Raw genomic sequence first — 27510 nt, forward strand, 5'->3', positions numbered from 1 at the left:
AACTTATACTGTTAACACATAAACATGTTTTATTGTATTTATTCCCCCATAAGAATTACATTTACAGTAGAACTTATTTTCATTTGAGATTTTTCATTTTTCTTCACATAGTTTGATTTAGTCAGCCTTTCAAAGCCTCATCCAGATGATACATACAGATAAGTTTTGAATCTTCCCTAATTGATTAAACAATTATGTAATATTGCATTTTCTGAGATAGCATGTCCAGATGTGTATTAATACTGTTTTGCTACACAAAGATGTTATTCATACACTGGGTTACAATCATATAATAATATTTACATTTACATTGGCAGACATTTCGCACATACACATACATATTGCACACCTGTATTTTGTGAGGTTAGGACTCATTTATCTTTGTGTTTTCCACTTTATAACTCTGGGCACCTTAGAGTCTGTGCATTTGTCATTATAGTCCAAAGACATGGGAACACGCAGTGCATTGTTGTCACCATATGGTAGACAGCATGTCTGGGGGTTTTATGGAAATGTTACTTATTTAACTAAGTATAAATAATGGCTAATCAGACCTCTCTTAACTACTTTTAAAATGTTAACATAAAATAAAAAAGAAATGAACCCTTCTATTCCATTTTGGAATAGAAGTTTCAGATTTATATAAGTTTTGAAACTACTCTGTGTGTGTGTGTGTGGGGGGGGGGGGGGGGGGGGGGTCTGTGGCAAAGAGGGACAGTGAGGAACACAGACAGACAGACAGACAGAAAACAATGCCCCAGTATAAAGTAGTGCCAAAGACAACATGTTCTTAGTTAAATCTGTGGATAATGGAAAGTAACCAGGACATTGTGGATGACGACATTTTGCTGTTGAATTTCCCAAATACTTTGAGCACCGTAAAAAAAAATGTGATCTATCCTCATAATATTGGGAAGGTCGAAAAAAGGAATTTATCTCAAAGCTTTATGAAATAAATCCGAAATTATCTAGATAGTTAGATGTTGTTAAGGTAGAAAGAAAACATGGTCCAATTTGATGTCTTCAAACCAAGACTGGATTAGGCTTACTGTGTATCAAGTGGTTTGTGCTGGTTTAATTGAAATTTTGTTTGGGGATCTGCACCACTAAAGCTCAATGGGTCCTGATTTATTACCTTGGCTAATTTTGAGGTTCAAATAAATACATATTAAGCACAGATAGATAGTATTCAAGTATAGACATATTATAGATGCTGCTGCTCTAGCGGGCCCTTGTTCTTCATATTTGAGTTGGTTTGTTTTGTTATAATTTATAAAATAGGCTTTAATTGTATGTGTCTCTTCTTTCTATATATCTCGATCTTGCAGCTCTAGCTTCTTGCTCTGGGACCCTGTGGCAGGTTATTTCAAACCATCACAGACATATGACATCTCATCTCATTATTTTTGGACCTTCCAAGTTTGTTTTTTTATTTCAGTCTTTATACATTAAAAATGGCCTACATATTGCATAAGACTGGGACTGGGAACATCTGGCCTGTGAGTCGTGCAGCAGACAGCCGGGTCAGTACCTGTGATATGCAGCAGGGGTCAGTGTGCACCAACTCAACAACCATACAGCGTTTACTGTGTAAACTCAGCAAACTGATTTTTACTTAGTGGACAGTGCAGATTTAGTGCTCAGTACAGTGTAGTAGCGTGCCCTGCATTGTTTATACTTGCGTTTTCTATTTTTTCCTTTTGCATACTTTGCTCCATTCACTGCTGTGACAGTGGGAAGAGTCTCCCTCGACGTGGACGTGGTCAGTTGGCGTGTCCCGACTTGGAGTGACGGCTGTGCGGTCCTATGATTCCTCCACAGCCTTTCTTTTTTTGCGTGGCCCATTTTTCTAACTAACTAACTAACGTTAACTTAACTTATATCGTGACCTATTTAACACCCTCGTTGGAAGTTGACGACAGCCGGGGTCCAAGATGTCTGTAGCGGGCTTCAAGAAGCAGTTTTATAAAGCCAGCCAGGTTTGCTAAACTTTTCTCCTCGCTAGCGACTGTCATGTATGTGTTAGCAACTAGCCGCATTTAGCATCAGTAGCGGACTGTTTATAGTTAGTTAATGTTAATAAAGCTCTGTTGTTGTGGGTGTTACTGTGTGCTGTTACCAGGAAGCTAACATTAGAAACCCTTTTGTCTCGGTGTGTTAAAATGTCAGTGTTATTTTTAGTTGGCACTCTGTGTACTATTTCGCAGCTAGCGTTAAAGTTAACAAGCATCTTTTCGGGCATGTTTTACATTAACGTTAGCGTAAATTTACTTAAAGTAAAATTATTGAGCTGTAACCTTTAACAGTTGTTTCACATTGTGTGTTTTCCAGTTAGTTTAACCAGTTCAGATTGAACAAATTCACATCCTGTGGCAAGTTAAACATTAGCTATGTTTGCCTTAGGGGGTGAGTCAGACCTGTAAAAGTGAAAAACATTGCACGAAAAGTATTCCAAAATACACCATGAACCGATATTTTAACATATAAGGTATCAGCTTGGGCCATTAATGGGAATACCTTCCTTTTTTTTCTGTTGGTGAGGAAGTATAACCGGAATATTAGGTAGTCTCCTTTGAAGTGAAATACCTAATTACCTGTTTCCAGCTGTGTTTTGTGTTAGCTTTTTGTTTATGAGCCACATCAGTAAGTATGGTATTTGAAGTTGAACAGCTGGACAACCATTGCGTTAGAAATGCCACAGCTTACCATAGAAATGTAAAAAGTCATACACGATTTAGTGCCTGCACCTTTGTTGGGGAATGTTTTTAATTTTGGTTTGCTCTCCCAGTCATGGGCGGAGACGGTGGAAAAAAAAAGAGAGAGATTTTTTTGAGTCTCTTTTCTTCCTACTCCTGCTGATCTAAGCAGGAAAGACATTTGGTTTCTGCCCCAGCTTCCTGTCAGGAACACACTCAGATCCCTGATGGCTTGGTTGTGTGGTGAAAAATAAACAAGATTTAAAGGCTGTCATGTGAGGACTGTTGGCACTGATTGTAATGTCCAACAATTGGAAAGGTGCTTTTAGGGAGATAAAGTGCATCAGTGCAGAGAAAGTGACCTGAGGAATGATGCAGGGAATGAGGTGTGCTTTCCCTTTATTTCACTGCAATGCAGCTGTTTTTCTTGCCAGAACTCCATGGGAGCCAATAACACTTGACATAGTTCAGTTTTTCTTTTTGCTGCTGGAGGCATGCAGGAAGTTGGCCTTGGAATAATATATCTGTGCCACTGAGGACACACGTCCTTGTTTTTTTTCACTGTCTCTCCTTCCCCGTTACATGATTTTCAAGGAATTCCCGTCACACTAAATCTCAAAAGCTGAATGTCAGACTCAAGGACTTCTAGGTCACAAACAATACACACTTATAGAAATTGTTGGTGTCCATAGAGAAGAGACATACTTATAGACATATTTGGAAAGTATCCAATAGACTAAAGAATATTGTTATGCTGTATGTTTATTTATGCACATATTAAGTTCTGGTTCTTAAATACTCAAATACACATCTGAAAATAAGTACTTATGTTAAGGATGGGGTTATAGCTAACAGTTATCCATACACAATTTTAATCAATGATGCAGATGCTAAGAACCAGCTGACACAAATTACTTCTATCTTTTTAGTGGTTACACAAACAACACTAACTTGAAGCTCTTTAGTTGAGCTATTGCTGTTGATGTCTAGATTTTAAAAGTGGCATAAACAGTAAACAAATACCTGCACCAGATGAAGGGCTGTAACAACAACCTTTGATTATTTTCTTGTTTAATCAATGTCAATGGTCTGTAAAACATCAGAAAGTGGCAAAACAAAAAAGTCCATCACAGTTTGCCATTTGTTTATTACATTGTAAGAGAAGGAAATGCAGCAAATTCTCACATTTAGAAAGCTAAAACCTTCAGGTTAATCAGTTATCAAAGTAATTTCAGATTAACTTTTTGATTGGTTAATCGATTCATCTTTGCAGATCTAGCCTCATGTGCAAGTCGTCTTGTGCAATCGCCAGAAATAAGTGGACACCTAACAGCCAATCAGAATTGAGAATTTCTGTTTGCTGTAATATGACAAGCTAATTTTTGTTTGGACTAGCTCACAGGTTTAGAAATGCTGCACAAACCTATTCAAAACCTGCATTATTTTTTAACCAGCGTCACACTTACTCTTTCTTTCTTTCGAGATTAATTCATGTATATGCTGAAAGAGTACATTATAGTTTGGTGGAGACTTCATTCACTTACAAGAACAAATCTCATAATCTTCATCTTTGATATTAATAATACAGGCGCTGATGTAATTATGGTGGTTAGTGTAAGAAGCAGCAGGCAGCTAATGAGTGAATAAGCAATTAGCTCATGTATATAAAGGGGGGATGGTAGTTATTCATTTACATGAAATAAGGAAGGAGCTATAGTTTGAATTTAGCATGTAGGGTGGTGACGGTGAGAAAAATATCTAAAAGGATGGTACTTGAGAAACGTCACTAAGGTGAAGTTATGAATAGAGGAAGAGACCAAAAAAAAAAGAAAGTATCCTGTTTGAGCATTCACTAAATTCACTAAATTTCAAGGATATAAAAAGTATGCTCCACAGTTTTTAATACATCCACCAGAAAGGATGCTGAATTTCTATCAGACTTTCACTTTCAATATCCAATATCAGTCCCATCATTTCCTCTAGAGATGTGGTTTGCTCAAGCAGTTTTCTGGCAGGGCGTTTTTTTGTTTGCTTATTTAATCTAGTTTTGATCTTGTATGACCTATGACCTACGATGAGTATAATTCCTCATCTTAAGTACATTAAGTTCCTCCCACAAAATACTGTTTCTAGAAAACAGGTTTTCTTTTAATCTTACTCTTAACATGTTTTTTTTATTACATGTGACAACTTTAACAATACCCAACATGTATGCTGCGGCTAAGAGACAAGCCTGTTGTGTGACAGTAATAATAACAGAGTGAAAATAATGTGGTTTTCCCCACCATTTAATGTTAACCAGCATATTTCCATATGATACATTGGGATGCAAAACAAATGTTTCTCTTATAGCTCATTTGCTATCAAGGCCTCTGTGTAATAAGTTGACTCTTGGCCATACAATCTTTCAGGCATCTGAGACCAAGCAAGAGCTTGAACAAGGCTTTGTGATAATCCACTTGCTTTTAACTAACACCATAATAACATCATGTCATTATGATTAAAAAGATACCTGTCTTAGACTGATCACACTGTGTAGTTGCATGTGCTATTTATACCAAAGCTTCCCAATGATAACTTTCTGTGGATGTGTTTGGCTTCATGCTTTTGATCTTGTGTGCATGTCAATAATAATGTTACACAGATATGAGGACTCAGTGTTTTTATCTGCAGTAGAAAAACATGCATCACAATACTTGATGGCCAACAGATTATTCCAGCAGTTCACTTTCTGCTTCCCAAAACCAGAAAAAAGCTGAAGTCTCATGGCTTGTATGTAATAGTAACATACCACAATCAATTCATAAATGACATTAATAACCCTTTCCGAAAAGTATTGTTAGGCAGGTCAGAGTGTTTATTTAGGACTGCCAGCTCCAATCTTTTCTTTACTCTGAGGTAGGCTGAAGTAGGTAGGGAAACGCTGAGTTGACTGAGGGTTGAGGCTGTATCTTTACTCGTGACCCGAATCCCTGCAGGCCTCCTGTCATGTGCTTTCCGCGTAGAGCAGAAATTCAGCATTATAACAGTCTCTCACAGCTGCTGCAGTGTAGGAAAAACCATGGTGTGTTTCATCCTCTGTTTGTTAGAATTATACTGTAAGTGTAAACATCCAGGAAATAGATGAACAAACCATTAATTATTACACATTGCTGAGGCTCTGGTGACAAACTTCATGACTACTTGTCAGACTCTACTGTTCACTCACTCACTAAATATTTCTCGCAAAGAGCATTTGTTCATCAGTTCCAGAAAGTTTTTAAGTTCCAGTATTCATATAAGGCCATGAACAATAGTTTGAGTCATGTAGGAAATGACTCAAAACTACAGTTGCTCTATGACAAATTTGAAAGGCAAAGGTCTCAGGTTTTGCTTAATTATACACACCTACACTATAAAGTATGGTGAGAGAGAAATCACTCCCTCTTGACTAAGCGTGTGGCTGTTATCCTAGCCAAAATATTTGTGACTCGCAATATTATCCCAATAATCATCAAAATATACATAAAACTCTTAAAAGGTATTGGAATTACTTTACCTTACATTTTGTAAAGAAACAAATATTGTATTTGCATCACAGATAGGAGACACACCATTTTTTAGTGACAGTCTTAAATAAGGTAACCATAAATTATAAAGTGCCCCACCCCTAAAAGAAAAATAAATAAATGACAGCTATATTGTGAGTCTGTTTTTTCTAACATGATGATCTAACTACAAAGGAAAGAATCTCTGTATGTCTATCTGTATGTATGTTTGTCCTTCGCACGTCTCAACAATTGTTCATCCGATCAACTTAACACTTGGCAGGCGTATTATTGAAGACCTAAGGATGTGCAGTGTTGAGAGGGAAGTTGTTTGGATGAGCCGTTCTTGAGTAATAAACAAAAAATACCTCATAAACAACGTTGCTTCTCCCATGGGGTCAAAGACAGGAAATACAAACAGCACCGCTCTGTCATTGCGACCCACATTGTGCTCAGAGGAGGGGTGACTGTCGTAGTGATAAGAACTAATAGTAGAGAATTTCTTGAAAAAGTTCAGGAAGTTTAGCGCTATCACTCCCGTTCCTCACACAGTACGTTCATGATATAGAGAAGGAAGTCCCCCCCAGTTTGTCACCGGCAACGTAAGGAACATCCTCAAAGCCACATAAACATTAGGGAAGACTAACTGCAGGCCAAACTTCAACATGGTTTTCAGCATATTTGAGGGTGACTTGTCTGTTTCAGCCAACATGAAGGATCGGAACTGCAGACACTTAAAACACGCTGTTCCGCCTACGGGACGGACCGGAAGTTGGGAGGTAGCGACAAGTTATTCTGAATGTTTTAAACACCAACCCTTAAACATATATATTCATGCCGTACATTGTTAGAAAGCTTAGATTCTCCTGATTCATTCAAGAACACTCATGAATTATATGGTTGCTCACAGCTGTAATAGTATTAGCGGTTAGCCCGGCTAGCCACTAAAGTAAGCTAACAGCTATAATGCTACATACCTTCAAAGTCTTCTCTTCCACGACGATCATCTTATGACTCAGGACTTTCTGTACAGCTCGCCAAGTATCCATTCTGGTGAAATATGAAATCCGTTTCAATAAAACCGAAATATTTTCCTCAATATGTCCATGTATTTAGTCCAACACGTAAGGAAACAGACACGGAACAAACCATATACGGTCCCTTTCACGTCACTTCCTGACCTACACGTGCATCTGTGGGACACGTGACTGTTTTGTTTACGTCCGTGAACTCCTCCTGTTTCATACACGCCACACACCAGCAGATAGCCTCTAGCAAACGCGCCGCTAGGGATTTTGGGCCCCATGAAAAGAATCTTTTCAGGGCCCCCTAACACAGCGGCGAAATTTTTTGATGCTATTTTACATACAATTATGCATTTTAATGGTATTTCTGACTATCATTACCAGAAGAGGATCCTGGACCTGGCTCTGTAGAGTGCACATGACATACATTAATTATATAGTATTTCCTATAATATAACTATTTGTAATAGCATAGTCACCAACATGTAAACTTCTCTGATTGGACTGAGAGCAGTCACCCCAGTCTGCTGCACACACCACAGATGTTCTCCTCTGTTCTTACTGCACGTCTTCTATTTCATTTTTAAAAAGGGTTTATGCTTTTTAAACCACTAAAATTGTTCAAAATGACTTTTATTTCATTCATTTTAATTAATCTTTCCCATAACAGATTCACCTTTGTATTGTTTTGAAGCTGTAGTAAAATTTATTATTATTATTTCAACACACACAGCTGTTCACCTCCTTCCTCATGTGGGGGCACTGGGGCTGGTTCAGGGGCAGGGGAAGTTGGGGGCTGACAGACAGCTGCTGGTGCACTTGACTCTGTTCAGAATGAAGCATCATTTTGACAGAGGGGAGATCAACTATTATTGAATAAGAACAGCTTGATAAATGTTTGACTGGATTGATTATTTAACTAATATAGCAGTAAAATGTAAAAAGCCAGAGTTTTCTTGAGCTAACATGGTGAGAAAAGTGAGATAGCTTATAGACCACAGACAGGGACAAAGTTCATATTCCATAACTTTCCACCACAACTAACAAACCCACCTTTTTTTTAAAAATATTGGGTGACATATTGTCGACCCTTCAGCTCCTTCTCCTCTCTTAATTTCTTTTCTTTTTTGGCTGCCTGATTTTTGAGGCATACTGCCGTCTCCTCCCCCCTGCCCGCTGTGGCTGTGTGACAAACCGCCGGTGCGCTACCTGCAGCTGATCCAGTCGGACTAAACCATTTTACATAAATAGAAGGGGGGGCCCTGCAGGCGTTGATGTTTCCAAAACAAATAAAGTTATTGTTACCAGGACATTGAAAATAAAACATGTGTGATTATATGTTAGTTAATAACTTAGTGTCATTATTTTTTCTGTATTATAACTTCATCATCATTAGGGGCCTCTCTGGGCCCCCCTCAATCATGGGCCCCTAGAATCCGTCTCCTTTACCCCCCCTTTTCGGCGCCCCAGAGCAAAGACATATGTCTATCTTCTTCTTCTTCTTCTGGCCGACCAGGTGAATTAAGTGCGTCTTCTTTGGTTTTATTGCCGCCACCTACTGCCCCGGAATTGTTACGACAAGCTACATTCACAGACAGAGTCCCATTATTGTGCTTTTATGAGCGAGTTCGAGCGAGCCAAAAGCCGAAAAATCTATTCGTGGCGGACTGTTCTCCACCTTTCTGAGCAGGCACATTTGAAATTTGTTGTAGTTGTTTTTGCGTGGGATACAATCGGCAAACTGATGTTGCCCCACGATTATTCCAATGATGGAAATTCAATGCAATCCACTTATTGTGAGCGTTTTTTTTATCGCAGTCTGCCATAAAATGATATACCATCCCATCCCTACTGTTGACAATGTATAACATTCAGATCTTACAAATGCTGTTCTGAATTCTTTTTCCCTTTCTCCTGGCCATGGTGTTTCATTAACTGTCCAGACAGATTGAATCACTCTCTCTGTTAATACTGTCGAGCAAAATAATTAAAGATTAACATGAGAGCAAGACACTCACTGGCCTGACAAAAGGTTTCTTCTTAGAGAAGTGTAAATAAAAGAAAGGTGTCCAATTTCTACTTAAATGAAATCTGGACCGAATTCATGGTACAAATACAATGATAAAAAAAAAAGAAAAACCAAACTAGTCATTGTGGTTCTCACAAAATGGGTCTACGTGTCACTGTGCAACCTGGGACTGTTGTTGCATCATGTCGTCTTCATTATCTTACTGGTGTTGATTTTCTGCCCATTCTACTTGGAGAAACTTAGATATGGAAACGTGGCTGATGGGCACCGCAGGTCAACACTTGAATGATTGTAAAGTTACAGCTGTTCAGACTCAGTAGCCGTTTCATTTTATTTTTCTTCTTTTCTTCTCTGTGACTGATTGTATGTGTATGTACTGTATGTCTTAAAAGTAGTAAAAACTGCTTTGAATGAAATGAATTGGGCAGTAAGGATGTACAAAAATGCTTGTACTGTACAGACAAAGAAATTGGGTTGTTTTTATTTTTGAAACTTTAGTCTGTGACCTAGAAACATGTTGAGAGATCTCACATGGTAATACAGATGCTTTCAATCAACAGGGATTGCGTAACATTCATGTTGTTTGCTCACTGTGTTACCTGTTGTTCTAAATTCCTGCTTTGAATTTTTAGATTTTCACTCTTTATAACAGGGTTTAAAAAAGAAAAGCAAGAAACCTCACTTGTAGAGTTAGGTTAAATGTTTTCACATCACATTGCTTTCAGTATAAGTTTGAGGGTAAATGAACTCCACACAAACAATATATTTTGCTAAAACACAGAGAGCAGGCATGTGAATGTGTAAATTAGAGATGAGCTTAGTCTTGTTTAAAGCTAAAATCAAAACCTTATGAGCAACATAACATTCATTTATACTGTCTCACTCTCTCTATCTCTATGTCTCACTAGATGGTAAGTGAGAAAGTTGGAGGTGCAGAAGGAACAAAACTAGATGATGACTTCAGAGACTTGGAACGGGTAAGCAGGCTCTTTCTGTGGTCATAAAAGAAAAACATCTTTAGCCAAAGCTGTGGGCCCTGTTGGTTTTACACAGTACACAAACTTAACTGCTGTGTTGACATCATAACCTCATAGTCATCAGTGCCAGGATTAATTTGGACTTTTGTTCTTCATCGACAGCATATTGAAGGGAAATGCAAGTGCTTAAAAAAGTATTCAATTTTCAAGCTGTGCCAGAGCAGCTTGTTGTGATGCATAGCACAAACATATACAATGTAACCAAAACTGATAGGGATAAAAATAACATACTTTGCCTGTCTCTTTTATTTTAGGTCTTTTGTGATTATACTAGCTCTGTTGAACCATTTTGATGTATGTGTGCTCACTGTTTTTTTGTAGAAAGTAGATGTGACCAGTAAAGCTGTAACAGAGGTGATCACCAAAACCTCAGAGTACCTTCAGCCAAACCCAGGTGAAAAGAAAACCTCTTTACGTGTGTTAATTTAAATCATTTCAACTCTTTGATTGAAACTTGTTACACCTCCCTTTTTTCTCACCTCCACAGCATCGAGGGCCAAACTGTCCATGTTGAACACCATGTCCAAGATCCGCGGTCAGGTGAAGAACCCAGGCTACCCTCAGGCCGAGGGGCTTCTAGGAGAGTGTATGACCAAGTATGGACGGGACCTCGGAGAGGACACTAACTTTGGTAAGATATGTGTGTTTGGATCAGTATTGTAGTGACAGATCATAATTTCCCTGCAGAAGAATGTCTGGGTTTGTTTTTATGAATGTTTGGGTCATCATAGTTGGTATGTGTGGTATACTACTTTAAACAAATTTAATGTTGTACATCTGTCTATTTGAGTATGTGTGTGGTTTTGTTAGATATTATCTGTGTTTGTATGTGTGGTCCAGTGTTGATAAAGTGCTGTGGTATTTTACTATAAATCTACATGTTTCATTGAGCTATTAATCTCTGTCTGTGTGGTTCAGGCGGAGCACTAGTAGATGTCGGAGAGTCCATGAAGAGATTGGCAGAAGTTAAAGACTCCCTAGACATCGATGTCAAACAGAACTTCATTGATCCATTGCAAGGGCTCTGTGACAAGGACCTCAGAGAGATACAGGTATCTGGCACAGTAACAGTCAGTTCATTCATCTCTTTCATTACGTACTATCAGGAAATATAAGTCACACTTTTTTCTCAAATTGTCAGATTTCCGAATTTATAAGAGTGTTAAATATATAAAGGACGTCTACAACAGACTGTTGTCATAACTTAAAAACGTACTAAGCTAACTGGCTCTAACAATTTCAGCACCACCTAAAGAAGCTGGAAGGTCGCCGCCTGGACTACGACTACAAGAAAAAGCGACAGGGCAAGATCCCTGATGAGGAGGTTCGACAGGCCCTGGAGAAGTTTCATGAGTCAAAGGAAGTGGCCGAGACCAGCATGTACAACCTGCTGGAGACTGATGTAAGTGCTGATCTATCACTGTTTAGTGTGCGGTTTCACTGTCCTCTAAAGCATGATTTGAAGTCTGATCCTGCCGCTCTACAGTCTAACTGTAAAATAATGAGTTGTTGTTACTTCATCTGAAAGTCAGGGGTTATTCTGTGGCTGACGGCTGGTCATACTTAACATGGCATTACAGCATCTGTGACATTAAAACTGCTTTTAGCACAGTGGAAAAGAACAACTATATGCAAATCCACCCCTAATATGTAGATATTAATGAGGAGCATTTCAAAGGATAACTACCATTATTCTCAGTCCAGGTCTTCTTGTGATGTACTGTATATTGACGCCACTGTGGAGCTTGACTAAGTGTCGCATTGGGGGCACTGCTGTCCAACGCACACCCACATGGCAAACATACACTAAATTTGCTACACCTATAAATGATGACGCACACCCATTCAGCACAATAACACGCGCAGTGTAGATTATTTAAATAGCTACAGGGGAACAGTTATAACATTTAATCACTGTTTGGGTTGAGCAGGTGCACTTGTTTGTCCTGTAGATAACTGCAGGTGTGCACACATGTTAGTGAGGAGCCATAGGAACACAGATCTGACTGCATGTACATCTAAAAGAAGTAGTGTGTTTTATTATACTGTAGCACAGCACTTCAGGGATTAGTTTAATAGCGATGACTGGTTCTGATGTTCTGTGTTGCCTTTTCTTTCATTCCCTACTTTTTAAATAAAGCATGTCAGTATATTTATGTGATTCCAAAAAATAGATAATTTGTCCTTCGAAATAGTAGTAAGACAAAAAAGAGTCATCTTATCTTATTGACGTGAGATACAGTTGAAGCCTCAGAGAAAGCTAGTAAGAGGACCACGAGTATTGATCATTTTGTCAGTTACTTAAAAGATTTAATGTTATTCATATCTGCAAATCTCCAAGGTGCAATATATGCCTACATGCAGTTACAGAGGCCTTTATGAATCATGGTATTTATTATCCAGACTGTTAGAGACTGTTAATCTACTGAAATGACTTGTATCAAAGAAAAGTGATTATAGTGTGTATGTATGTGTGTAGATAGAGCAGGTGAGTCAACTCTCATCTCTGGTGGAGTCCCAGGTACAGTACCACAGGCAGGCCGTGCAGGTGCTGGAGGAGCTTTCTGACAAACTCCGAGATAGGTATGGTATTGAAACTTGACACACCCTTGCAGCCTTCTGCTTGTCGCTGCTCAAGTGTGGTTCAGTCATACCACAACTTCACATCATTTTATGATCTGGCATAGAGGTTTGTACATGTGAAACTCATTTCAGTTCATCTTTTTGAACAGGATGAATGATGCTCAATCTAGACCGAGACGTGAATACACACCCAAACCCAAACCTATCTTTGACTTCGGAGATAATAACCATTCAAATGGTGGCTACTCAACCTCAATGGCGCCTCCACCTTCACGCAACTCAGGTAAGATACAGTTGTCTGCAATGGAGATGGGTCATAAAAAACAAAATATTGATTTAATATCAACATTTTGCCGTCAACACTTGAGTAAAATACATTTAGTGTGGGGTGGCTGGCTGTATGGTTGCCCAAAGAGTGTGTGTTGTGTCTGAGAACAAAAAAACCTCTTTCTCTGCATTATTTTGTATTCATCCTTACAATTGAGTCACTCTCAAAGCCACACAAAAGGGCATCATAAAATATGTGGAAAAGAGCCGCCATAGCAGAGTTCCAACAACAACAACAACAAAGCGTCCAGCTGTTTCCACACACACACAGAAGATGGACTCAGCCATACTGGCTACATTCAGAATGCTCCTCAGAAATCTGAAAAAACTCTGCATTGCCAACATGATTGTTTAAGAGCTGCAACCAATCAGTAACACTCAGCAGAAATATGTTGAACACGCTCAGTGTTTTCTCTAATCTTATTGAGGCCTTGAAAATGGAGGCATGTACTGAACATTCGAAATGCACCCGGCCATTGACTATGAGGAAATGGACGTGTGTTTCTTTGTGAGGGGGAGGGGGGTGTGTGTGTGTGTGTGTGTGTGTGTCATGTCATCTAGCTGGCCTTTCTCCAGCTGACCTTGTTCCCCTTTCCTGTGACATCATCAGAGCCATCATTTCTCTCGGCCAGATTGTCCTTTCGGAAGCCCAGATTGTGTGAGTCACAGGTTGTGTGGGTCATTTTTTGTGTGTGCAGTCTTGAAATGGCCCAGTGTGCTCATACAGCTTCTGGTGTGAAATGTAGGAAGTAGGATGTAAGTTGCTTCTCACTGGTGGCTTACATTGCATGTCTAATGTACCAATATGTACTTTGTATATGAAATCCACATCCTGTGCTTAAGATACTGCTACTTAACTTGCTGCACATGCTGACTTAGTCCACATTTGATTTAAACACGCAGCATCAAAACCACAATCATGATACTTTTAAACTGAGGAACAATTATCAAACTTTTTTTTTGTCTTCAAGGATTTGAAACTCAACAGGATATTGCCACATAGGATTTTATATATGGCACATTTTTCTATAAACTCCAGTCAGATTTTAGACTTCTGTACAGTTACAAGTTACCCTACTGAAAATTACTAATAACCTCCTCTCTACAGATGATTTTCTGATTTGCTGTATGAAATTAGTTTAGATCTCAGCACAGCCTGCATTAGTTTATATAGAAAACCATGACAGGCCTGATGTTTCAGTCCTAACTACTACATTAATGTCCCTGTGTTGAGCCTTTGAATACAGGTGGCAGGTTGAATACTGAATGACATGTCATTGAACATGTGAGCAGTAGGTGTAATGTTTGGTTTGAGTGTCCTCTAACACTTTTATTTATTAACTTCCATTGTGTGAGAACTTGGCTTTTTCATGTTAGAACACATTTTAAGTTAGTTACTGGTTGTTTAACATACTAATGTAGCCTGTAGCAGTATTTGACTTTTTTGTAGCAAAATATTTGTTGAGTTCTTAAATCTAAAAATTCTAATAGATATTCATCATCTTTCTTTTGTTAAACACTCCCACTTTGATTACAGTACCTCATATTTGAATTTGTCCCACCAGTAGAGTTTAGTATTAGGAGCATCATCCATAATCTGTGTTTCTGCTCATGTGTAAATTTGTAACAGTTTGCAGCATATATTACATTTTATATCACATATTAATAATAAACTACTTTTTTTTTATTTGCTGTGAAATTTACTAACTCCATCTGCGTGTTGTGTGATGTTTTCTTTAATGAATGCATTTTAACCTCACAATCCTAACTGGTTATAGTAGGAAGTAGACAAATAAAACATTCATTAACAGTGTTATTATTTCTGAAGCAGCCAAATCAACATTGCAAACACTGATCCAAAAGTAGGTCACATGCTAATAGCTTCATTTAGCTGATTTCCGGTCCCTTTGAACTCACTTTAGATAAATGTTTGTAATTTTAATGAAGTTGCCTAAGATTCTGTTCTTTTTACGCAAAGTGTTTCCAGTAATTTTGCTACTGTAGGTTGATACAGTCGGGAGTAAAGCACAGAGAATGAATTACTGGAGCTTTCCCCATCTCTAGCCTGCCCAGCAGTCTGTGGAGTAAACCTGATACAATGAGAAAATTGTTTTGAGACAAAAAAGCCTAGTTTGTCTGCGCGAAGAGCCCTACTCTCCTCTGCTGATGTATGTGAGGTCACACAGAGAGGAAAGATGGAGGAAATTATAACAAAATCTAACAGAAACCTGCTGTCATTAGATGTTTTGGTTTTTGGTCAAATATTCACTTTGTCAACACTTACTTAGCATTGCTGTGTGTCAGATGGTCTGACTTTACCACACACTAATGTTTTACTAACATACATGTGTTAGTCTTCTTCTCTTATTTTTTTCCATGCTCGTGTTTTCACAGCACCGGAGCAGCCGAGCTGTAAGGCGCTGTATGACTTTGAGCCCGAAAATGAGGGCGAGCTGGGCTTCCGCGAGGGCGATATCATCACCCTGACCAATCAGATCGACGAGAACTGGTACGAGGGAATGCTGAACAGCCAGTCGGGATTCTTCCCTCAAAACTACGTCGAGGTCCTCGTTCCATTGCCACACTAATATATAAAGAGAGTTGAGAGGAGACTGATGAGGAGGAGGAGAGCAGGAGTAGAGTTAGTACAGAGGGAGGATCGTGAGGCCAAGGGATGGTTCACACAATATTCAACTCCAATGTCGTCATCACAGACGAGCACTTTTGTCATCTGGAGATGTGGAGAGAATTGTCACATTTCAAAGTCCAGACCAGAATATCAACATGTTCCACACAAAGGTAAAAGGACTAAGATGGACACAAACCTTCATTTCCTGTAGTCTGACAGTGAAAAACATTTCTTGAGGACTAACTGATTAAAAATCTATAATATTTTTTTTTTTACCACAAATTACTGATATAAAACAGAGAATTTATATTAAATCTGGTTGTCTGATGACTGAAGAGACACATTTATATCATCCTCCTCGCATGATTGCAGTCTGTTTAAAACTCAGGTTGGTCGCCAACTTAACAGACCGTTTTAAGACAGGAGGGGCCAACACAAACCTCACAGTTACTGTTCTGTTTAACTTGACTGTTAATATTATTCTCATTTCAAGTCCCAACAAGGACTGGATCTCATCTCTTGATGCCACCTGCTGGCCAGACTGAGAATTACCTTTTCCTAACTAAAAATGGAACGACACGACTAAAATGTGGTTTTATCTAGTTTTTATCTAAAGTAATAAATAAATAATATTGTATCACATTTATAATGAGAAACACAAGTGTAAATTAGCCTCAGATTTGTGATTTAAATCATTTTTCAGGTGTTGGCCTATTTGAAAAAGCTCTTTTTTAAAGAACGATGTCTAAGCTGTCAAGTAATGACGGCTTCAGTGAGGGTCCCTTTTTGTTTCAGTATTTGATTTATGTTTGTCTCAACTTACTACAATAGTTTTTAAGAGTAGAGCTGCTTACTGGATATGTGAGAAAATGTTGTAATTGCACCTTGGTACTCAAATGAGATTGACGTGTGTGTGACCGACTTAAATCCACCACTACACACAGACCCAAAGTTGAATGCAGACGTTGCACCTTTTTGTCTCTTAAAGCAGGCATGTGTTTGTCGTCGAGAAAATGCAGAATAATTTGTCACTGATGTGGTTTGTCTGCTAGTCTTTTCAATAGAGAAGACAGAGCCAAAAAGTCTTTGTAAAATGCAATAGAAACATTTTTTTAAATGAAATACTCTGTAACAGCCATATATTCATTTAGTTTTGGGCCTGTTTGTCTGAGCATGTAAAGCCTTTTCCTCAATTAACTGCTTTAGTGTTTTGACCTGTTTTAGGTGTCCATTAACTCTGTGCAGTGCCTGAATAGACAACGCTGCTGGCAGCGACTCTGTCTTTCACATTCATCACTAACTGTCCCTCTGTCTTTGCCTTCCCTCGTGTCTTAAAAATGTGAAACTCATCTTTGCTGTGCAGTTATCTGAAACTAAATCTGACCCTGTGATTCTGATCATTCACAATGGATCTGATTTGATTTATTTGTTAGCGCATTTGGGCTGATATAGACCGGCTGACTAGACAAGGCTGGCTTCTTGTTCTGGATTTAGCCACACCTGCAGATGGAGTCTAATCCAGTGCCCTGTATGAGGGAAAGACCTGGACTGAAAGGGAAAACATCAAGGGAAAAATATGTGTAAACTGTTGTCCATTTTGATTAATTCGGGTAAGTTTTTTTTTTTAAAAACCAAACATGAGTCCTTACCAAACATCTATTTTCAGTCCAGCTTATTTTGAATTCTCTGGCAGGGAAAATAAGTTACATTTGTGAATGACAACTGTACTTCTTCTCCATTGGTAGTATCTCTCTGCTACATTTACTACATCTTGACCTTTCCCTTTTTTTTAAATCTGTGTTTGTCCATCACCCCACGCTGCCAAACACCCCCAATCCCGAGTTTTGGGCCTTTTCTAATATGTTTACGTCTGTGATATTTTTTACATTTCAATGCTCATATCAAGTTCAGGGTAACGTTGAAGGACTGTAGGGGGTGCTGTCTGGATCACACTGTTGTCAGGAAAAAGTCCTTGCTAGCTTTGTTATAGTGCCTTTGGAAGAGAAGGAAAGGAGGGAAAGCACCGTAAGTACAGTAACTAATACAGAAACCAAAACCTAACCTAGCTACTTAACAAATGGTTAAGAATTTCATTTTTCTACTTTTGGTATGATCTCTAGCCATCGGCACTTTCCTGTGTAAAGATGAAATGCATGTGTGCATACTTCTGCAAATTTATGACACTACAGGCAGTTTCCTGGACAAATGTTGTTTAGACTAATGTTTGGTTTGTCGGCAGACTGCCAGCGTTAACTGTTTTTTTAAATGTAGATTTAATCCATGTCTGAAAAAAAATTGTCCCACTGATTTCTTTTTTTAAAGGGCTATGTATTTGTTTAATCAGTCTTAAATGCTCTTTTGAACAGCATTACATCATTCTGGCTCTCTATAGTATTATTTTTTTATATACACAACCTTAAAACATTTTAAATTAATCCTTGCATGTAGTCCTATATTCTGCCTTGTAAATGTATGTGTTTAGATATAAGATGCCTTTTTACTTTTGGTATGAGTACCGAATTTAACCGCAATATTTTGTCCTTTTATTATCAAGTATTTGTACTTGCTTCTTTCTCATCCCGTCTCCCCCTTCTTACAATAAATAAAGAGGAAAAATACTTTTTTGTTGCGTTTGTATTTTTTGACATAAAAAATGCACTTCAGCAGTTTAACAAAACACAAAATAACAAGTGAATTGTAATTTTCCTCCTTCATGCACATAACAGAGTATACCTTAAGTTTAGAAGAAAATCAACAAAGTGGAGACAGTTATGTTTAAATAGTTCCAGTGTGTATATTTTAATGCTTTGTGGATCATCAATCAGCAGGCTTAAGGCATTGCTCTGTCTTCATACATGTTCATCAAACAATCCACAGTTAGTAATAAATACAGTACAGGTAAAGAGGGGCAAATATCTGTCCCAACCAACAGTAGAGGGGCACATTCACAGCACACACACACACACACACACACCCGGTTCATTAGGCTACTGGATAAACAAAAAAAAAAGAGACTTGCTCGGCATAATGGAACCACCTGCACCACATTGTAACCCTCTAATTTCACTTGAGAAACCTAAACATTCACAAAACCTAAAGTAAAGTACAGTATAGGTCAAACCAAGCAATATTTGCATACTTTGCTAATGTAGTATATTTTGCCCTACTCGTTATCACTTTATTTCCCAAATGCCTCATTGGTTTTAGTCTAAAAAGGCAATTACAACACAATAAACATTAACATTGTACATATCTGGCAATATCTGTTCATACCACAGGATACTGGCACAGATAGGCACATATAGGTCCATTTGTAAAAGGTATGAGGCATAAACACAGGCTGACTTCTGGTCCATAAAATCTTTAGTGTCCTTCGGCAACATAATGTTTTTTTTTTAATCACTCTTTAGTCTCATGTTCTCTGGTCTGGCTTTGTGCATCAGTTGTGCATTCCTTGGTTTTCATCAGTGGTTAATACGAGCTTCACAGGTTTTGTGCCTTCAGTGTCGCTGAAGTGTTGAACAAACAATAATGCTGTATCAAAAATTAAGTACCGCTCAACGATGAGCGTTTTCAAGGCATCTGTATGTTTTTCAAGCAGGTTTTTTTAACATTGTACGCTCATCAGCTCTGCACAACAGGTTTTTTTGAGGTGGAAGGACTTTGAGACGTATAGCGGCCACATGCACGCATGCAGAGCAGATCACCGCTCACTGCAGGTTGATCAGCTGACTGTAGACGTGCTCTAAGATCTGAGAGTATGCCTGGTCTTTGGGGGCATGGCAACTCAGGGAGCCCTGAAGAAGAACACAAAAAGTCGGAGGGGTTTGATCATGTGATGATATACCGAAACAGTCTGAGCATCCATCTTAAGAGGCCAGCCAGGTAGAAATTCTCTTACCTTGATCTTGTCCATCATGGTCGTATCAGGACACCAGTACTGGCTGAACTGAACAAGGTCTGGAGCTGCTCTGTAGTAGTCAACCAGCAGCATCTGTAGAAGTAATAGGCAGAGAGACACTGATTTACAGTACACATCAAACACATTTTTTATTTTTTGTATCTGCATTTTCTACAGTATCATTACCATCTCATTAAGGACATCACTGGTGAGGAAGTTGTCCTGTACGTAGGTGACCTCTACAGCCACTGGGATACCATAGTCATTAGACCGTTGCTGCGGGGAAAAAAATATGATATGATGCATAGGTTTAGCAGAAATGTCTATTTAAATCAACATTGTGTAAGCCAAACATATCGGTTACGTGCCTGTGTCCTCACCTCAGGAGGTGGTACGACCCAGAATGGGGTTATTGTGGACGCCACACCTTGATTACCGTGATAGTATGGTCCTGAAAGAAAGAAAAAAGTCATGGCAAATACAAGAAATACAAACTGCTGCTGACAATTTGACAACAATCATTGTGGGACATTACATTTTTAAACTGAGACATTTTACTGACATTCAATTACAATCCCTTCATTCATCACTGACTCATATTTATCTTATTTTATTTCAAATCATCAATAAAATAAATGAAGAATTACAACATTACCCATGTTTCTAACTGAGAAACTGCTGTATATTATGAGGACCCTAGAGCTGAGCAATATGGACACAATCAAATACCTTGATATTGATATTGCAGGGATAACGTTTGGTGCTTTCACAAAATATTTACACAATGAGATTACTAATGTGGATATGTGGAAGAGGGTAAAGGCAAATAATAGAACAGCTTGAACAGTCTGGTAAATTCAGAAACTACATCACTTTACTGTAATGCAGCCTTTAAAATCAAAGAAAGACAACACTTCCATCGATACACATTCATCGATATAACAATATCCAAAATCTAAGACAATATCTAGTCTCATGATATTGAAATGATTCAAGTTCAGTACATATATATATATATATATATATATATATATATATATATATATATATATATATATATATATATATATATATATATATGTATAGTATGGTACAAACTGCATATGTTACCTTCTGTTACACGTCACCATTTGCCTTATTTCTTTCTTAATGAAGTACAATTTTTTGGGTAGTGCAACTTGTGTGTCACTATTTCTTTCACTATTCCTCTATCTCCTTCTATATAATGTATATAGTAGCATTTTAACAGTAGTATTAAACACTATTTAATTTCTTTGCGTGGGATCAATAAAGTGTCTCTTTCTAATCTGCTTACACTGCTTGTTTCCTCCTTGAAGATCAAGAATCACATAATTTTTATTGATGCACTTTCCATACTATATAAAAGGCAGGCACTTACCGCAGATGATGCCCAGGCAGGGCTGGAAGCCATTGTTAGAACCCTGCAGCCTCAGCTGGTGGTCCATCTGAGAATCAATGTCCTGCAGAGACGGCAGGGCCGGACCTCGCGGGTGACTGTGGTACCAGCCCACCAACGACAACCCACGCATGAACAGGTTTTGACAGATCTGGAAGAGATTGAACATTAAACATACATTAATTCATTTGTCTTATGTAAAGGTAAATAAATGTAGTACAACAGTAATCATTATGGACAATGCTGGTTCACAGAAGAAGCTCAACAATGATTTAGTCAATCCTAATTTTTGGGACAAAAGCCCTTAATTGTGCAGCTAAATGTTGATGGGCAGTTGCAGTTTGCCTTTTTCTGCATGTCCCAACTACAAAGTTTCACATTTTAACATTGTCTATTCTGTAAACGAGTCTATTTTGAGCACCTTAAATTCCAAGCTCTATCACTTTTATAACATTAGTGCACAGAGCATAAAGGGGAAGGACACCACTTTCAGATTTCACATTTAGGTCTTTATCCCAGGACACTTCTGAACTTGAAAAACTTACATGAAACTGACTTTAGTCATTGCTGATAACAGAAATGAACCGGTATTAAAAGTTGGGAAGTAAAAAACACACAGAAGTCTCAAGGGTTAACACACTCAGCTCAGCAACACCAGCATTTACTTCTGAGTGATGGAAATTCAATGTTGACAAGTACTGTCTGTACTGTCCTGGGGCACAGGTAGACCTTGTGAATTTTTAAAGTGGATGTCATTCACCTTCATGTTTCCTGCAGCCATACGGTGCATGCTGTTAGTGCGCACTGCTGATTTACTGTCCATGTGTTACCTCCTCCTCAACAGCAGAAGCAGAGTCTCTGTCGGCCAGCCTGGTTCGACAGGGAAAAGCCCTTAAGACTGTCAACACTGAAATACAGCAACCACAAGGAGAATGTTTCTATGTGACAGCTTTATTCTTGTCTTCTTCTAATGCATATTTTTTGCAATTCAATTCTCACTCACGTTGTGTATTGGTGTCCCATCGTCCTCCGAGGTATCCCACCACCTCACTTGTGGTCAAGTGACAGTGGAAGTCCTAATAAGAACATAAAGCTCTCAGTCTCTTGAGGCATTTTCACGCCTGCCTTGTTTAGTTTGACTGAATCGAACTCTAGTGCGTTTTCCCCCTTGGTGCGGTTTGTTTGGGCAGTAATCACACTTGGATGCTGACCAGTTAGAAACAAACTGTGGTACGTTTCATTTGTGGTATGAATGTGATCCAACCCAACTACACGAAACATTGCAAACTTTGGACTAAACCAGCTCCCGTAGCCAGCAATGCTGTTTCTGCCAGTCCATTTTGGAAAACTATCCCAGAAGAAAAACAAACTCTACTTTCTCTGACTGCCAGATTTCTGGCCAATGAACAGAGTGACAGCTCCCATGTGGCTTTTGTTGATACATTATTGCTTCAAATTTTGCCTATGTGAAACCAAACTGACCCAAAGACAAAGTGCACCAAAGTGGCGAATCATTCACTGATTCAGACCAAAGCAAACAAACTAAAGGTGTAAAACCGGCCTTTGATGTTTTATCAGTATTTCATAATTCTCTTTTAAATTAAAGTTGCAATATATGACATTCAGCCACAAATATGTGCATTGCTTACTCAATATAGTTGGAAAAACAAAGAAAGACAGCAGTCCTATAACAGACAGGTCACAAAACTCAGATCAAAATGTCAAACTAGACAGTGCTGATCATATGTGGATCCAGATTCTGTTAGAGCATTGCCTCAAACATTTTCAGAAATATATTTTTGTACTGTTAAGCTGTAATTCAAGAACGTTTGTGACACAGCTGCCTTTTTGGAAACGGACGCAGAACACACAGAGGGACTAACAAGCACTAATGTGCATGCACAGCCAGACCGTTTTCTGAAACAAACAACAGAAAAGTTCAGAAAAACTTTTTGTCTATAGCACCTTTCCAAACTAAAGTTACAAGGTGCTACACATAATACAATATACACCATTTAAGAAATTAAATTACTATAGTGTGGCTTAATTCACTGCTCCAGCCGCCTTCACTCCATTATATCTTTACACAGCAAATAGTTGTTTGCTGGCATCTAGTGAGGCTGAATATCATTTATACAACTGTAAGTTGTTGCTTACCATTAGCAGCAGTACATTACTGGACACAGCTACATTGAAAGGCTGGAATCTGTTGATGGCTGAGAAGGCCGACAGCTCCACCAGTGTGTGTGGATCTCTGAGGGTACAAGTTAATATTAGTTTTTCTCTAAATCACTCCATGCCGAACAAAGTGGTCCACACAACATTTCACTCATCGCTTTGAATAAAAGCTCGTACCTGGCAGCATCCCTGGTGCCCAAGGTGCAATATCTGACAGGAATCCGCTCTCTGTCAGTTCTCCTTGAAACCATAACATCTGTAACGGTGCAGATCAACACTTAGGCTTGTTTAAACCAGTATATGCTTTACACAAAGTTAGAAGAGAAAACAAGAGCATTATACCATGTAATCCAGGTTTAGTGTTTTTGTTCTTCTCATCTGCCTGCACAGCTGTTTTCCCTTCTTCTTCATCCTCATCATCATCTTCCTCACTCACCAGGCTCTGCCATCACATAAAATAAATGAAATATTTGATGTATGATTATGTAGGTAAAATAATATGGACATGTACATATTGCAGGGCACTTTTTGGCACATTTTGCATACAGATTTTTTTATTATATATTGCATATGTTTTTGTTTTATTAGTACAATTTTTTGTTATTTTAGCAATTATTTTAGTTTTTTCCTGTGGATAGTTAGACGTGTTTCATGTTACATCTCTATCTATCTATCTATCTATCTATCTATCCATCCATCCTTACAAATCATGTCATTAAATGATCAGTTTGACCAGTCAACATTTGATCAGTGGTTTCATAGTAACCATTCACACCTATAATTTTATCATCCCTCTTTCACAACCAGTTCCTCTTTTATTTCTTCTCTGCTTTTTCTTTCTTTATGTCAAGAGTCATTTCTTACATAAGCAAAAAAGGATGTGGTAGAACTCTATTTTTTTCTTTTGACAGAATTGTAGAAAAACAACTTGTTTAGTTTTGTCTCTTTTTGTGATTTAAACTAGATCTAAACTTGGATCATGATTTTTGATTTTTAAAAACACATTTCTACCTTCTGCAGTATAGTTGCTAAAAATAAACACATAAATAATAATAATAATAATAATAAACAGTTTTCCTCTCACCATGTCTGCGCTGGGTTGGTACTTGTGTAGCCAGGTGGTTTTGTACTGGACCAGCTTCTGTCCCCTGTAGCGCACAGATGCCCAGCCACAGCCAGACTTCTTGGCTGGGTTGACCAGACGCTTGCAGTGTGTTGCCCAGGCGCTAGGAGAGTTGAAGATTTGGCCCGTCTCCACCCATCGGATTTTCCCATCATTCAACAGGTCCCCCACAAAGTTCTTACCCTGAAGGAGCAGAGAAGAGAGAAATGTATGAGGGTTTACTCACATTACTGCGTTACTGCTAGGTGACTTTCATGATCAGTGCATCAGACTTGATTCAGACACACAGCAACTCATAACACTCAGATCAATAACATGCTCACTGCTTCCAGCTGTGATGTGTGTTTTTACCAGGTAGTGGATGGCCAGCACGCCGTCCCCCGGCTCCACCAGGCCGTCTTTCAGCAGAACTCGCAGGGTGATGCCTCTCCGGGTCAGCAGGGACCCTCGGCCAGAGCTGGACCGCAAGTCTGCCTCCTCCCCTCCACTCATCTCCTCCTCATCCTCCTCAACTCCATCCTCCACCACCTGTGGAGAGCTTGGTGGTTCTGAGCCTGAGGACACATCCATTCAAACATGAAGCGGTCTGCTGGAGTGATGTGTTATTTGTTAATGTTAATGTTGCAAGAAAAACTGTAACCTTTATCATTTATAAAAACAGCCTCTTGTGAAGGGTCAGGTCTTTAAAATTAACTAAGCACCTGACTCCCATTTAAAGCTCCCAGTATCAAAGTTAAGTACACCATTAAAACCAATGTAAGTGATCATTCTTGTTCAAATGAAAGCTCTACTGTAATTGTAGCCTGCATCATTCATATGTGCAGCATGCTAAATGGATAGCAATCCTATCTTTGGTGAAAGGAAGCCCAGGGGACCAAAAAAACCCAAAAGATAATCTAAATTGACATTTCATTAATTACAGCTAAGCTATGCGGTTGGCCTTTGTTTCCACCTCCCATTAGGACACGGCTCTCTCCGCAAGAAGAGGCCTGCTCCCTGTTCTGTTAATTTCACTCAGAATTACAATTAAACCCCCTCTTTCATTCTTCTCACCCATATCTCTGAAAGCGCCTTTAAATCCAACTCGGTCAAAAGCGGCTCCTTTCCTGGGCGCTGGAGGCTGTGCGGAGGGTTGAGCTCCAAGCTGATTTTAGAGATACACACTTCGCCACACTAGCTCCGGCTATTATTCAAAAACATAAAATGAAGGCGTCTGTGGCTCTGCAGTGTAGTTTCCTTGTTGTGTTGCTTTAATGTCAGCTCCCCTCCCCTTTCTTTCTCCCTCTCCTCGTCCTTGTCACTCTCCCTGTGTTTTTCTGACGTGCCATGTCGGGCTATCTGCCATTATTCACACGCTCTTTAGCCTTAAAATACTACACAGCAATTAAAAAAGGTGAGGGGATTGTGTAAGGTCAGAGGAAATGCCACCTAAATGTTTTGAAAAATGTAAACGAGACGTGAAGCTGTGGCGATATATCTGCGTTTCCTCCGGAAAATGAAGTGTCGCCGCGTGCGAGTGAACCACTCGTTATTAGGGCTTGGATTAAAAGTACATCGTAACGATTAAGGGGTCCTTGGTTAACAGAAACACTACAAAGAAACAAAGGCCAGTCATTTGTGTGGTATTGAAGTACGACCTTGTCTTACACTCGACTACTACAGTGTGGTTTTCTTCACCACCGCCGAGATGTTCCTTCTTTATGCCCGAAAAGGAGCTCATATTTACCGGGAAGCTGCCTGCGGAGGGCAGCAAACCTCCAGCAGCGGCTCCAGCTCCCCTTACCCCCACCTGGTGGTAATAAACAAACATAGGCCTATTGCCTACCACAAAACAATACAAGGCCACAGGAACTACATTGTTCACTAAATAGTCTTTAGAGAGGTCAGGTAAATAGGCTATCGGCCAGTGTTTTTTAAAGAGGGGGATCCTGGATGGGGTCCCCGGCAAAAAGGGGAATAGGCTACTTTATTTTCCCTATAATTTCACCCATAAGTAACACAATGACAAAATGACTATTTTGGTCACAGGTTTCATACACGTTCTCTAATAAAACATCTAAAAGCAAAAATCTTATGAGATGGTGGTCCATGGCCTATTTTGTGTCTATTTACACAGTTAAAGAAAGCAGTTGTGGGGAGGCACAGATGATGAAGAAAGAGGAAAGAAAAAGCAGAGGAGAAATAAAAGAGGAACTGGTTGTGAAAGAGGGATGATAAAATTACAGACATGAGTGGTTGCTATGAAACCACTGACCAAATGACTGGTCAAACTGATGGTTTAATGACGTGTTTTTTGAGTTTAGATAGATATCTATATAGAATCATTTTTACTTGAGTATTTCCATTCATAATACTTTACACTCCTCTACAACATGTCAGGGGTAACTTCATCTGATATGTCCGCTCAACGTTTACATTTCAGTTTAAGACACTTTAAGACTATTCATTTATTTTTGGAAACTTTTGAAAATGTTCTTATGTTCAACTGACCTGGTGTGTAAAAGACTCTAAGTTACAATACCAATTATTTGACATCATTTAATAGTAAGTGTACCAATTGAACAGTCTAATTTTCACTGAGTAGACTACCAAATTACTTAATTCCTTTCAAGAAAACTAACAATAAACTATTAAACATTATAGACCTGTAAAATAAAGTATTAACAACATATATAAGTGGAATAAGTGGAAGAGCCAGCTTTAACTTGGTGTAAGACACCATGAAGTTATTAGTGCACTCATATCAATTTAAGCCCTCTGCCGCAGAGGTTTGCTCTTGTGGCCCACAATCCTGAAATGACTGCTTCCCCATCACCACCTTTGGGTGATATATGTCATCACACAGGCCACTGATCTGTTTTTTATTATTGCCTTCATTTAAACATGAAAAGATCAATGAAGGTGCACCCTCATTTACAATGATGCAATAGTTTAAAATTATGTAAAAAGATACAAAGTAATAAAAGATACAAGATAAAAGGAAACAGTCAATTAAAACAAGTACATGAGTACAGTTAATGAAATAAATCAGTTAAAAC

The 27510-nt window shown here is 38.7% G+C and overlaps 2 protein-coding genes across 3 annotated transcripts; one reads left to right on the forward strand and one right to left on the reverse strand.

Moving 5' to 3' along the window:
• The first annotated feature begins 1637 nt into the window (after positions 1-1637).
• Positions 1638-18469, forward strand: sh3gl1b (SH3-domain GRB2-like 1b). The gene is made up of 9 exons (XM_053322031.1): positions 1638-1979; positions 10186-10254; positions 10636-10708; positions 10802-10945; positions 11233-11366; positions 11558-11716; positions 12794-12897; positions 13047-13180; positions 15619-18469. Exons 1-9 carry the CDS (start codon positions 1935-1937, stop codon positions 15810-15812), a joined length of 1056 nt encoding a protein of 351 aa, XP_053178006.1. The 5' UTR covers positions 1638-1934; the 3' UTR covers positions 15813-18469.
• Positions 18470-18633: 164 nt separating this feature from the next.
• Positions 18634-25678, reverse strand: mpnd (MPN domain containing). Of its 2 annotated transcripts, none has more exons than XM_053322846.1 (13): positions 25526-25678; positions 24824-25026; positions 24434-24655; positions 23692-23791; positions 23527-23605; positions 23329-23425; positions 22175-22247; positions 22002-22078; positions 21154-21322; positions 20135-20205; positions 19941-20030; positions 19755-19847; positions 18634-19650 (listed from the first exon to the last, which is right to left on the reverse strand). In XM_053322846.1, exons 1-13 carry the CDS (start codon positions 25527-25529, stop codon positions 19564-19566), a joined length of 1365 nt encoding a protein of 454 aa, XP_053178821.1. In that variant the 5' UTR covers positions 25530-25678; the 3' UTR covers positions 18634-19563. The 2 variants fall into 2 exon arrangements, with proteins under 2 accessions (XP_053178821.1, XP_053178820.1); XM_053322845.1 differs by having other exon boundaries at positions 20123-20205.
• Between the last annotated feature and the right edge of the window lie 1832 nt (positions 25679-27510).

The sequence above is a fragment of the Scomber japonicus genome, chromosome 7 (assembly GCF_027409825.1).
Source record: "Scomber japonicus isolate fScoJap1 chromosome 7, fScoJap1.pri, whole genome shotgun sequence".
In the NCBI taxonomy this organism is placed as follows: Eukaryota; Metazoa; Chordata; class Actinopteri; order Scombriformes; family Scombridae; genus Scomber; species Scomber japonicus.